The 13,998-nt window shown below is 44.2% G+C and overlaps 1 protein-coding gene across 2 annotated transcripts in view; it reads right to left on the minus strand.

The window, feature by feature from the left end:
* BMP6 (bone morphogenetic protein 6) overlaps positions 1-13,998 on the minus strand; it is a 145,959-nt gene that overhangs the window by 21,882 nt on the left and 110,079 nt on the right. For both annotated transcript variants that reach the window (XM_069563101.1, XM_069563100.1), the window contains exon 2: positions 4,382-4,574. In XM_069563101.1, coding sequence (XP_069419202.1) covers positions 4,382-4,574 — 193 coding nt within the window. The remainder of the gene's footprint in view (positions 1-4,381; positions 4,575-13,998) is intronic.

The raw sequence follows: 13,998 nt of genomic DNA on the forward strand, positions 1-13,998 counted from the left end.
GACAAAGACACCATACCGTGACTAAGTACAGCTACTTCCAAGTGATTTAGTCTTTCATCTCCTCCACACCTTTCCTTTGGAAAAGCTGCTAACAGATCCATGGTTGATCAATAGATCCATGAAGGTTTGCAGAGGTTTTTCCCATTGGGAGTCCTCAAACGCCAAAGCACCAAAGGCCTGAATTCTAACAGACACATTTTTACCCCCAACAGAGCTGTCTCCTGTGCTACCCGAACAGGAGCATCCTTACGTTCTTATCCAAGCTGAGGAGTTGAAGACGCAAGACGTGCCATAAGGGGACCCTTTCCCTCTTTCTGGCACTTCACCTTGGGACTGTCCCCACGGCATGGGGGTGACTTTGAGTAAGCAGAGCAGCCCACACTTTAGGCCTGATTTGGACTTGACACAATGTGTATACACCATATTTCATCCTTCTATAGCGTAAACTGCCTGCCCAGCTGTCTGATGCGGTCATGGCTAAACTCTAAGGAATGGATTTGGGAAGGTCTTTCCCAAACTCTGAGCATGATATAACTGCCAGTTTCCACCAGCGTCATCATAAACATATAACAATTCCTAAAGTCAGATTTTAACAGCAAACTCATCTTAAACTACCAACCCCACTCCATACTATAGAGTTAAAAATGGGGGGAAGGGAGAGTTAGGGAGTCTGGGATAGACACGTACACACTGCTGTATTTAAAATGGATAACTAACAAAGCGACTTCCCTGGTGGCACCATGGATAAGAATCCATCTGCCAATTCAGGGGACACAAGTTCGATCCCTAGTCCGGGAAGATTCCAGATGCTGGAGAGCAACTAAGTCCTGGGCCACAACTACTGAGCCCAAGGGCCCTAGAGCTGGTGACCCAACAAGAAAAGCCACCCCAAGGAGAAGCCTGTGCACTGCAATGAAGAGTAACTCTCACTATACCACAACTGGAGAAAGCCCTCGCCTAGCAACGAAGACTCAGCACAACCAAAAATAATACATAAGTTATTTTAAAAAATAAAATGGGTAACCAACAAGGACCTACTACAGAGCACAGGGAACTCTGCTCCATACGATGCGGCAGCTTGGATGGGAGGGGAGTTTGGGGGAGAAGGGATACATGGATACGTATGGCCGAGTCCCTGCACCGTCCACCTGAAACGATCACATTATTACTCAGCTATACCTCAATACAGAATAAAAAGTTAAAAATAAATAAACCACAAAGAGCACATGTGTGCTTCTGGGTTGCCAACCCCTCTCCACTCCACGAGTTGCTCCAGTTCTTTGCAGGACTTAGATTTCATCTCTAGGCTTATTCTCAGGTTTTGAATAATGTATCAGCTGCTTCAACAAACACCATCTAGTCATCATTGTTTTTCAACTTACTGGTCCAGTGACTTTTTACCAGCAGCATGAGGTTTCTGCCGAGTTCACAGCAAGGGCCTCCTTTCCAAGCATCTTTCCTGACCCTCCCTGGGTCAGACTCCCTAGCTGCCCTTTATAGCAGGAGGTCTGACACAGAACTCCTTCAGCTCCAGCTGAGGGTATGACTCAGCAATGAAAAACCTGCCTTTTTTTTTTTTCTTTTTCAAGGAGGCCAACTCTTTTGCAACACACATATGTCTTAAGTTGATCCATCAGATGCTACAAATTTCACTGAAACACAGATTAAACAGCTATGTTTCTTCATGAGCCGGGAGAGTCCTTTTTAGCCAAGACACTCCAAGACAGTACAGATGGGGAGATGGGACCTTCCCCAGAAGGGGTCCCGCGGTTCAATCTGAAGGCCTCTGGAAGAACACGAGGAGGCCACAGGCATCCTGGGCTCCAGGCCACTGATAAGAAAAGACAATCTCCTCCTGGCCAAGCAGGAACTCTTCAAAAGCTCGAAATTCTCCCAATTCTCCCAGGACTTCCCCTTTCCTATGCACAAAAGTTAAACATATCCATCGCCAAATACTCCCGTCCTAGAAGGCAGCACGATTACAGCTCTGCTTTGACAGGGAGTCATCAAAGGTTGAGACCACTGGGGAGTCTGTTTTCCAAGCTCACTGCTGGCCCGGAGGAAGCCTGACACCAGCATCTGAAGCTCAAGGCAGCTGTTCACTTCTGGCTAAAGCTCAATGTAAACCTTACAAATAGTCTGCTAGTGTGTACTCTCTCTCTTTGGTAAAATAATAAATAATTTTGCAAAAAAAAATCACAGTCACAAAAGCTCCAATCTAGTGTTTTCACCATGAAGCTTATCCTGCAGAACAGAGGAAACTGTGCTTTCCAAACAGAAGTCTGAGCCAAATAGGCACCAGCGGATTATTTCCAACACAGAAAGGCAATGAGACTGATAATTAGGCAAACTGAAAGTCAATGGTTAAATCAGTCACGAACAGATGTGAGAGCTGGACCATAAAGAAGGCTGAGCACTGAAGAACTAATGCTGTCAAATTGTGGTATTGGAGAAGACTCTTGAGAGCCCCGTGGACAGCAAGATCAAACCAGTCAATCCTGAAGGAAATCAGTCCTGAATATTCATTGGAAGGGCTGATGCCCAAGCTGAAGCTCCAATACTCTGGCCACCTGATGAGAAGAGCTCACTCACTGGAAAACACCCTGATGCTGGGAAAGATTGAGGGCAAGAGGAGAAGGGGATGACAGAGGATGAGATGGATGGATGGCATCACTGACTCAAAAGACATGAGTCTGAGCAAACTCAGGGAGATAGTGAAGTACAGGAAAGCCTGGTGTACTGCACTTCATGGAGCTGCAAAGAGTTGGACACAGCAAAACCAACTGAACAACAAAGCAAAGCAATTCCAAAGAATCACTGAATACTGAATGTCTCTGAAATACTGAAAGATGAAAAGCTAGCAATGAAGAATTTACTTCTCAACAGAGGCCCTTAACAGTTCAATTGATCTACATATTTTAATTCAGGAGTGATAATCAAACATCAGAAAACTTCCCTTCCACTCTAAAATTTTGGTCTGTAATAAAGATCTCACAGCAGCTCTATTTTACTTATTATTTATTATTATGTAGCTGAGATTCACCTACAACAGTCAGTGTCTATGTCCCACACCAGCGTGTGTCCCCAAAGCCTGGCACATCCTTCCTTCTCCACTTTCCTCATAATGGACCTGAATATGCATCAGGGTTAAATGTCAGCAGTGCTCTCAAAACAGTTCTTGTGTGGGGCAAAGTTCACACATTTGATATTATTTTAGTGTGTGTATTGAGACAGACCCACACACAGATCCGTAAGCCCAGGAGAAACAAAACTCATTCCTTTGAACCTTCTTGGCCAAGACTTTTGGACTTTCTTGGGAAGTCAACAGACTTCCAGGACCAAAAGCAAGAATCTGGAGTTGGTTTATAAAACCCAAGCTAACAGAGTCCATAAACGAAGGGGTGGGGAGTTCCCTTCCCTCTGCATCCTCTTACTTTTATTTTCAGATTTACCATATTATTGCCAGAAAATCCTATCATGTGCTGAGTTGCTACCCGACGAGAACCTCGGGCAGTGCTGACCTCTGCCCCAAGCTCTCCATCTGACCCAACCACTCAGCTGAACCCTAAGGACTAAGCAAAATTTCAAGGTCATGGGCTTGTTCTCTGTCTCTATAGGACTGAAATAAAATGCTGTACTACTTCATCCCTTAGCCCCTCCAATGTTCTAAAAAAATCACCCCATGGAAGGATTCTTTCACTTGCTAGGCAGCCCCAAGAACACAGTTCTTTTGTAAAATGTGCAGCCTCATTTCAGGAAACAAGAATAATACAGACATGGAAAAAAATAAAGTCTACTATTCCGTCGCATCTACATGATAAAAAAAATACATTTGAGACACATTCATTCATTCATACACACACACACACTCAAAGACATTATATTGTGTTGACCAAAATGTTTATTCAGGTTTTTGACCAAAAGTTCATTCATGCAATTATCTTAATGACCTTTTTGACCAATATATATGTATATATTATATCACTAGCACACATAGCCTTCTATTCACTTGACTCAGTAGCATTTGTAAGCATCCTCATATAATTTTCAAGTGTGAACCTGTCAGCCACCCTCAGCTTCCATTCCCCTAAGCAATAGTGGGAACAAGTTCCCAGTCGGTTCTGTTTCTGATCACAAAGGATGCTTAGTAATTACTATTCACTGGCTAGCTTCAGAAAAGAAAACCATTGGGAAATCTTCACCGTAAGAGCAAAACTATCTTCTCTCCCACTAAACTAGCACTGGGAACACATCCCTCGTCACGCCCGTGGGCTGCCCTTGAACTCCAAGCCACCTTTCCCAGACACACTTGGGGTTACAGGGTGATGGGGTGAGAAACGGGGCCCAGCCCGACCCTTTGGGGTTCCTTGAGCCTCCATACCTGTGCTGATGCTCCTGTAAGACTTGGTATATGCTGATAAGAAAAGTTTGGTTTTTAAAACTGCCCACAACACAGTCCTTGTAGATTCGGAACTCTGCAGCCGTCACCGCCTCACCCTCAGGAATCTGGGATAGGTTGAACTTGAACTCTTTGTGGTGTCGCTGGCGAGGGGAGAACTCCTTGTCGTACTCCACTATAGGATTAAACAAGAGAGAGTGACAGCTGTTGTTACTTGGCTGAGTGCCACAGGCTCACCTCCAGCAAGTCCCCGGTTTTCATTCATAAGAGGATTACCAGTTACCCATGGCTTCTGAGAGGGGGTCAGGGGTGGTGGAAGGAACCGTGGGCTAGGCAGCCAGGCTCAGACGAAAATCCTTCATTTTACTCAAGGATTAAATACAACGCTTAGATTCTATTTAAAGACTTTAAATAGCTTAATCAGGTTGCATGAAAGCAGGTTATTTAAACACTTCGCTTCAGGGCTCCTCGTCTGCACAGGTGGGAGAATGGGGGCTTCCCAGAAGTTGCAGGACTTCAGGAATCAGCGACTGGGCCTTGCCTCTGCCGTCTACCCCCCACCCACCCCTCCCAGCCCCTCTTCTTCCTGTTGCCCTGGCCCCTCGGGTGGCTTCCTTCTCTCCCCACCAAGCAGCTGACAAGACCCAGGGCAGCCCTGAGCTGACCTTTGGTGGGGGTCCTGGTGGTCGGGGGGTGCATTCCGCTTGGGTCTGAAGCTTTCACGGTCTGCCATATTTTGCCTGATGGCCAGTGGAAATTTTTGTTGAGGGGCTTAGTGTGAAGCTTCGTAGAAAACACTGTTCTAACTGAAGTCCACTGCTTCCTTCTCCTGGAGGAAACTGGGGGCTGAATAACTCTGTGAGGAGGGACCCTCTGAGTTTGAAGCTGCCGGGGTCTGCCTAACTTGTCTATTGAACCCAAGTATGAGGACAGAAACGTGGAAACACACCGCCAATGGGGTGACGTGCTGTTGTCCAAGGCTTTCTTAAAAACCGGGAAAGGATCAAATAGACAAGTTTTTTCTTCCCCATATTCTGGCTATTCCACGTGGCTCGCTGGATCTCAATACCCCGACCAGGGATGGAGCTGAGCCCCTGAAGTGACAGAGCCAAATCCTAACCATGAGGTCACCAGGGAACTGCCTGAAGGTGTTTTAAAAATGAAATCTTTCCCCTGCTTTTAATAAAGCCAAACTACAGAAAACTACAAGCTACTGATTATCCTCCTTCGGAGCTGGCCTTCAGATGTCCACACAGAGTCCAAGGGAGAGAAATACTGTCAGCCTCATCGCTATAGGAGAGAAAAACCAGCACCCCACTTCCCACCACAAAACCCAACTCTTCTCCCCCGAGCTCAGAAATGCTTCTGCCCTGCTGTTCCTGTTGGGTTATTTTCTTTCTTAATGGCAACCACAGTAAGATCTCATGAGCAAATTAATCCTTGTTGGCAGAGTTTCTTCAGGGCTTGTGGGTAGGAAAAAAAAGTTCTTTGCCACCTCCAGTGGCCCACTTTCTCCCACGTGTGCTGTTCTCCATAATCACCAGAGAAAAGCTTTGCAGATTTAGCATCTTAAAAAAAAAGAAGAAAAAGCCAATAACTCTTTATGTGAGCTTGAGACCTCAATGGCATTGCAGAAGCTAGGGAAAGTTAAGCCATCCATCGGTATGAGATTTTCAAGAATTTCTGAAACTGCCATGTGACTGTGCAACAAATCTTTTAGTTTCAACTTATCCCTTTGGAAGGGTAAGAGGAGAAGCAGTTGTTTTAAAAAAAGGGTAAACTTTCACTTGTGTAAAAGAGTTTGAATATTAAAAAAAAAAAAAAAAAGGTCCATACAGAAAGCAAGTCACCATTTAGCCTCAACAAGAGAACAGGTTTTTAAATTAGTGGCCAAGCATGAAAAGCATCATTGTTGGGGAGTTCATCCAAGGACACCCACACCTGATGGTGGATCACTTTTCTCTAAAACTGATCTGCCTTTTCAGTTTGCTGTGTTATCATCAGTGGTTAAAAGGTAAACCGAATCTGATTTCCCAAAGAGACTTTCTAAAAAACAGTTACAGAGCTATTCTATAGGGCTTCTTGGGTGCTGAAATTTTAGTATCAAGAAATGAAAGCATATTCTTAAAGATTCTTTTGAGAGAATGTGTAAGAATTCCTCAAAGACGTCATTAATATAAACAGAAAAAAACTGTGATTGCAAAGCAAGGTACAAAGCAGTGACAAGGTATTTCAGTCAGGAAGAGCGACAGGGACAGACATTTCAATACATGAGGAACGTTAGTCCTTGGAGAGGTATGGCACCCCCAGGAAACCATACCTTCCTGCAATTCACACCCTTGGGTGGTTGCTCTCCCCTGGGCTGGCTCTGTGACCTTCTCTGGACCAACAAGAGGCAGCAACAGTGGTGCGGAGTGACTCCTGAGACTACCTCCTAAGTTTTGACTTTCCTCTGATTAGATGTCTTGGGATGCATGTCTGAGGCAAGATGGCTACCAGGTAAGAAGTCCCACTACTCTGAACCCCCTATGCCACAAGGAAGTCCAAGGTAACCATGTAGAGAAGCTGTGTGGCGTAGAAGGACATGGACGCAGAAGGGAGGAGGGAGGAAAGAGTCCAGTCAGTCCCCAGCCACCTCAGGGGGTCCACCGGCCGTCATATGAAGACGCCATCTTGGATGGCCAGCGCAGCGCAGGCTCGGGATCACCCCTCCCCCGCCGGAGACCACGTGGCTGCAATTGCGTGAACGCCCTCCAGGGGGAGCCGCCCCGTTGGCCCTCGTCTCGTCACGAGACTGTGAGAGATGATCCTAGTCCCTTGTTCCGAGCCACGAGAGATGATCCTAGTCCCTTGTTCCGAGCCACTATGTCTTGGGTGATTTGTTACAGGTACGAGGCAAACGACACAAAAAGAGAAGGGAGAGCCGGAGAGGATGAGAGAGGGAGGGAAGGAGAGAGAAGGCGCGTCTGACCTTGCCAGGAAGGGGAGAAGCTGCGTGCAGTTCTTGAGAAGGGATGTCGAAATCCTGGGAGGCGATGTGTGTGACTAAGGAAGGGTCCTGGCAGCCGCTCGCAGACAGATGTGAAGAGAGAGATAAAGAGTCTAAAAAGGAGAAAATAGAAGCGTAGTTCAAAGCCCTCCGTTTTATTACCGTGTGAATTAGAACTCACGGCCTTAGAATGTTCATTTCCCCCGCTCTCCTCAACATGACCCTGAAGGACTCAACTTCCTCCTGCTGTTCTTTTATCCTTCTTGGAGGACATGCACGGTCTCCTCAGTCCCCCAGGCGTCTCTGATTGCTGCCCAGGTCGTGTTAAGCTCTCCCACCTGAACGTTTTAAGCCCCTTCGGTCAACGCTATAGCATCTTCCTCAATCTTCCTATGAGGCCTCAGCTACGGGTAACTGAAGTATGCTTGGAACACCTCCTCTCTCCCCAAATCTTCTGCCCACAACTGAATTTACACAGTGCATTTGCTAATGTCTCATATAGATGCGAGAAGTAAGTACAATTAAATCACTGCCTACAAGTGCGTTTGAAGACCACCATAGTAAAACAGTCCAGTATTCTTGCCTGGAGAATCCCATGGACAGAGGAGCCTGGTGGGCTACTGTCCATGGAGTCACAGAGTCCGACACGACTGAAGCAGCTTAGCACCCACACAAGGGTTCCAATGAGCTTAGCCTTTCCCCCTGCAAGGTATGTGAACTGGGCTCCTTAAACATCGGGATGAGAGGGCTGAGCAGGGGATCCACTGCCTCTGGCTTCTCAGAGATGGTGCCATGTGTGGGATCCAGTGAAGTAGTAACCAGGAGTGTGGACCACAGCGGGGAGCTCCCCAGGGGGGTTGAATTCCAACTCCCCCTTATCTTCCTCCGGTGATTCTAAGCAAGATATTAGCCAAAGTTTTAGTTATCAGTTAAATGGGAAAAATAACACTCCTGAAGACTGAAGAGTCCGTACAAAACAGACAATGGTAGAGAAGTGCTCGATAAATGTTCACTGTAAGCATCATCAGCCGGTGGCATTTGAGACTATAGGTCCCCTGAGCTGGCTGTAGGTCCCCTGAGCTGAGTGTAGGTAGACTCGTGAGTCTTCACACAGGGCTGATTAACGTTCCTCTAAACGAGCTTTTTAAATGGGAGAGTATAATACATTCTCTGGAAAGGAAGGTGAGTGAAATCCCAGTCTTGAATATTATCAGCCTTGGAGTTTGGCTGCTCAATACAGAGCTGCGTTCTCTGAGGCAACAATTCCTAGAATTTTTCAAGGACCCCTGAAAACACTTTTTATTTTTTTAACGGTAATGACCTTACACAAGGGCATCTACTGTTTCTGTTTACCTTTTGTAAGGACAATAGAGCAAATAAGACAACAAACTGCACCCTTTTAACGCTCTGATTTTATTTTTAAAGGTCCTTTTAACACCAAATCGAGTAGGAAGGACAGAATTCAAGGATATACACAATCCTTGGAGTTGAATCAATTTAGCTTTATAGAACTCACTCTATTCTCTCTCCTTGCCTCAGACGAATACTAATTGAAATTTCAGAGCAGCACCAGACCTCTGGCCAACAGATAGGGGCCACAGCAGGAAAGAATAAATGTTACTGGGTTAAGATTATAAATGTAAAAGTATAAATGTAAAATGTTTAACATGCAAAAGTATATCTATATATGTGAGTTTACAGAGGTAACACATAACAAAGCACCAAGGAAACCAGCACCCAACTTAAAAACTGGAAGGAGATCAATATTTCTCTCCGAAGCCAACCCCCACCTCCACCCAAAAGGAACCTCAGGTCATGAACAGTGTCTGGCGGTCCCTTGCCTTTTAAAAATGAACAGTTTTACCTCATATATGTGTATCAACAGATCACAGAGTAGTTAGTTTTTCTTTTGCTCCTAAAGTCCTTCCTTTCAGAGAATGATGGGAGTTTTACAGACACCCACGGAAAATCTAGGCAAGACCACACCTAAGCATGAAAGCTATCCAGGTTGGGGTGAGGGGGGGGCGGTCCCCACTGCCCATTGGCTAGTGGTGTGCTGAGTTTCTATGGCAATGGCATTTTTCTTACCATATGTTGGTGGGGATATGGAGAAAGTAAAACCCCTGTGCACTGCACTCCTGGTAGGAATGTAAAATGGTGCAACTGATGTGGGAAAAAAACGATTCCTCAAAAAAAAAAAAAAAGAGAGAGAGAATTATCATATGATTATCCAGGGATTCCACTTTGGGCTGTGTGGGGACATCCAAAAGAATCAACAGGGAATCAACGGCAGGAACTCCAACAGATGTTTGTACACCATGTTCATAGCAGCATTATTCACAATGGCCAAAAAAATAGGAACAAACCAATATCCACCATGGATGAAAGGATAAACAAAATGTGGTCCATACACACAACGGAGTACTATTCAGCCATGAGAGCAGACATTCTGAAACATGCTACCACAGGGATAAACCTTGAGGACATTTTGCTAAGTGAAATAAGACAGTACGAAGGGACAAATAGGATTCCACTTATGTGAGATACCCAGAGTAATCACTCCTTGCCAGGTGATTCAACAGTATATAATCTGCCTGCAATGCAGATGTGGGTTCCATCCCTGGGTCAGGAAGATCCCCGGAGAAGGAAATGCCAACCCGCTCCAGTCTTCTTGCCTGGAAAATAACATGGACAGAGGAGCCTGGTGGACTGCAGTCCATGGGGCCCCAAAAGAGTTGGACATGACTTAGCAATTAAACAACAACAAAGAATCATCAAATTCAAAGAGACAGAAGAATGGTGGTTTCCAGGGTCTGGGTATATGACAAGTTAGTGTTTAATGGGGCCCTGGGTTCAGTTGGGAAAGATCGAAAGGTTCTGGAGATGATGATGGTTGATTGCTGCTCAACAATGTAAATGTACTTAAAGTCATAGAACTTGTACAGTAAAATGGCTAAAGTGGTGTATTTTATGTTCTGTGTATATTACAATAAAAGAAATTAAAAGTGAATTTTTTTTTTTTTTGATCATGCAGCTTGCAGAATCTCAGTTTCCCAACCACAGATTGAACTCTGCAACACAGCATTGAAGTGCCTAATCCTAACCTCTAGACTACCAGGGAACTCCCCACAAAAGTAGGCATTTTCTTACACAATCGCAATGTATGATCACAGCTCAGTTAAAATAATTCTTCACTGTCCTCCTATACCAAGTCCATCATTAATTCCCTCAAATGCCTCAAAAACTGTCTTTCTACAGTGGATTTGTTGAAATTAGGAGCTAAATAAGGTCCATTCCTCACACTTGGTTAAACTGTCTCTTGAGTCTCTTCTCAACTAGCAAATCAGGAATAGAAAGAACTCCGTGAATCCGATAAGGAGTCTGTGTAAAAGCCTACACTAACAACCGTCTTCGTGGTGATACACTGGAATCACTTCCTTTAAAACCAGGAAGAAGGGGAGGATGCTCACTTTCGTTTTGTGCTGGAGTCCAGCCCAGTGCTGCTCAAGCTACACAACAGGGAAGGAAGAGACAAGTTACAAACTGTGGACCTTAAAAGAAAGTTCAGCAAACTGCCTCCTTGACCATCTCAGTGAGCTACAGCTGCTATAACAAAAACACAACAGATCAGGTAGCTTAAATGGCAAACATATATCTCTCATAGTTCTGGAAACTGGACAGCAGGGTACCAGCAGGGCTGGTCTTGCTGAAGGTCCTGTCCCTTCCGTTATGTCCTCACATAGCCTCTCGGTGCAGGCAGGCAGAGGAACAGACTGTGAGCTCTCATCTTTTATAAGGACACTAATTCTGTCCCGGGGCTCCACCCTCATGACCTCACGTAGACCTAATTACGTTCCAAAGGCCCTACTTCCTCATACTGTCTTGTTGGGGATAAGGGTTTCTACGGTATAAATTCTGGGGGCACAAACACAGCCCATGACATTGACCTGATGGTGTCATGTGGTATTCTGCTACTTTTCCAGTTTATGATTTGAAAATTTGGCATTTGTGTTCCTACGTGACTCTGATGATGGTCTCATCTCATGATGTTGTTTAATTTCAAGTTATGCTTGCTCTTGGAACAAGCTGGAGAACGTTCATTCTCTTTCAAGAAATGATCTCTTCCTGGAAAGGGTGGGAAACTTATTGGTAGCATCTGATCCTGGTGTTTTCCTTTGGTGAACATTTTTAATTATTCATTTTCCTTTAAACATATCTTTCCTTTAAACAAGCTATCTTTTTTCTTTCTTCAAGTCAGTGTGTATTTTCTAGAGGTTAGTCAATTTGAGTTTAATTTTTCAAATTTATTGCCAGAAAGTTTTCCAAAGATTTAATCTCTCTACAGAGATTAAATAATATTATTTGTGGATTCCATTTTTCTTGACTCATCTTACTGAAGGTTATTTTCTTTTTCTCACTACCTGCTTAATTTGATGATAAAGATATTGTAATAGAAGTATCTTCTGAATATCATCCCACAAAATCTGAATTATATCCACTAAAGTTGTCTAGAGAAAAATAAAGACACCAACTGCAAACATAAAAGAAGAAAGAGGGAGGGAAAAGATTGGAATAATCTCTCTATTTATTACATTTAAGAGTATCACAAATTCATAGCTTTCTCACTAACTGGACTCATTCAATGGTTAATTCATATGGCTTAGTTAACAGAATTACAACTGACCCTTGAACAACTGGGGGGTTAATCCGAGTGTGACTTGTAGCTGGTGCTCCATAGTCTCAGTTTCTCCAAATCCTCAGCTTCAGCCAACCATGCACTGTGCAGTGTGTAGTATTTGCTACTGAAAAAAATCCCCATGTAAGTGGATCCACAGTTTAAACCCCCATTGTTCAAGGTCAATCATATGTTCATTCCACAATAAATTCTACACTTTCCGAATGCTTAATGCTTCCCCTTTAGACCAAACGTGAAAAACTGGAAACCCCTGTTTTTAAAATCACCATCCCATTGACAACAGTAGTCATCTTTTCATGCTATAGCACAAGTTGATTTCATTTTAGGTGACACAAAGTTCTAGCTAGTTTTCCATGAGTTGTAACAATGGTGGCCTTTTGACATTTCTGTGATAAGCTTCCAACCTTAAGTGGTCATAGAGACATTGAGCTAAACTCTCCAACTCAATTTTTAACCACAGCCCCATGACCCTTTACCCTCCGGGATTCACCAAATATTTCCAAGTATTTGTATTTGTGTTCTCTGAACTGACACGCCTATAAATAGAAATCAAGAAGCTGTTTTCCTGGCTGTCATGCTCTATGTTCTAAATGACATTTCCCCCCTAAATTTCACTTAAAAAAATAATTACAGATTGACAAGTGGTTGCAAAAATAGGGTACATTAAAAAAAGGGAGAGAGATCCCACCTAATGTCTTGTACAACTAAGAACAACAACAAAACCAGGAAAACTGACACTGCAAGTTAGTACTGGAGCAAGACTGTTGATTTCACCAGCTTTTACGTGAACTTTTAGGGGATGTATGTATGTTATGATTCTATGCCCACCACCAAAATCCAGATCAAGTCCCCATAAAGGACCTCCCAAGGCTGCCCTTGGATTCCAAATAAGTTTTAACGATCAGACTCAGTACATATATTATAAAGAACTCTAGGAGCAAAATTAGTGGCTACATATCATCATTAGCCATAAGGGTTAACCAAGTCACTTATTATTTTGAAAACCTCATTTTAGAACTTCTCCCCAACTTGCCCCCCAGATGCTCATATCACTTTAGACTGGGAAGATGTTCAATAGCTATAACCACACACATCTTACAGTGGAAACAAGACCCAGACTTCAGCTAACATGAGAGGGCACACTTGGGCTCCTGATAAACACAGGTCACAAGGACAGAGTTAAACTGAACAGTGGCAGCCTTATCGAGTCCTAAGGAGAACAAAGAACCACGTTTTTGCCTAAGGACTGCTATAAAGAAGCAATCGGACTATGTTTAGTAAACATCAGTATACATAATATCCATTTTTTTCATAGATAAATTGGAGGTCTTCAGTCAAAAGTGTTCTTCCAGTGGCTCAAGTGATAAAGAATCTGCCTGCAACGCAGGAGTCACAGGAGATGCAGGTTTGATCCCTGGGTCAGGAAGATCCCCTGGAGGAGGAAATGGCAACCCACTCCAGTATTCCTGCCTGGAAAAATCCCATGGGCAGAGGAGCCTGGTGGGCTGCAGTCCAAGGGGTCGCAGAGAGTCAGACACAAATGAGCACACACTCACTCACTCAGTCAAAGCAAACAAATGGGACAGCCCAAAGAGAAAAACCAACTCTGCCACACCTCTGGTTTCAACGGCACAGCAATATCAGGTGGAATGTCCTCACTGTGGCTGAGGAGGGGAGTTTAGGTCTGTACTGATCATATCAGATTCATCCTGTCTTCCTCGATGGCCTGGTGTCTCGGGTCACTTTCATGTCCTTGTTCTTGCTGTGCTACAGCTTCGCGACCACACCGTGAGCTGTGCTTCCTTTGACTGATTCTGCTGGGCTGACACTGGACTTCAGTTTTCTTTGAGATGACTCTTACACGGATATTATGTTAGTCCTTCTCATTCTAACTTCTGCATTTCTTTTTTTAAA

The sequence above is a fragment of the Ovis canadensis genome, chromosome 20 (genome assembly GCF_042477335.2).
Source record: "Ovis canadensis isolate MfBH-ARS-UI-01 breed Bighorn chromosome 20, ARS-UI_OviCan_v2, whole genome shotgun sequence".
Lineage (NCBI taxonomy): Eukaryota > Metazoa > Chordata > Mammalia > Artiodactyla > Bovidae > Ovis > Ovis canadensis.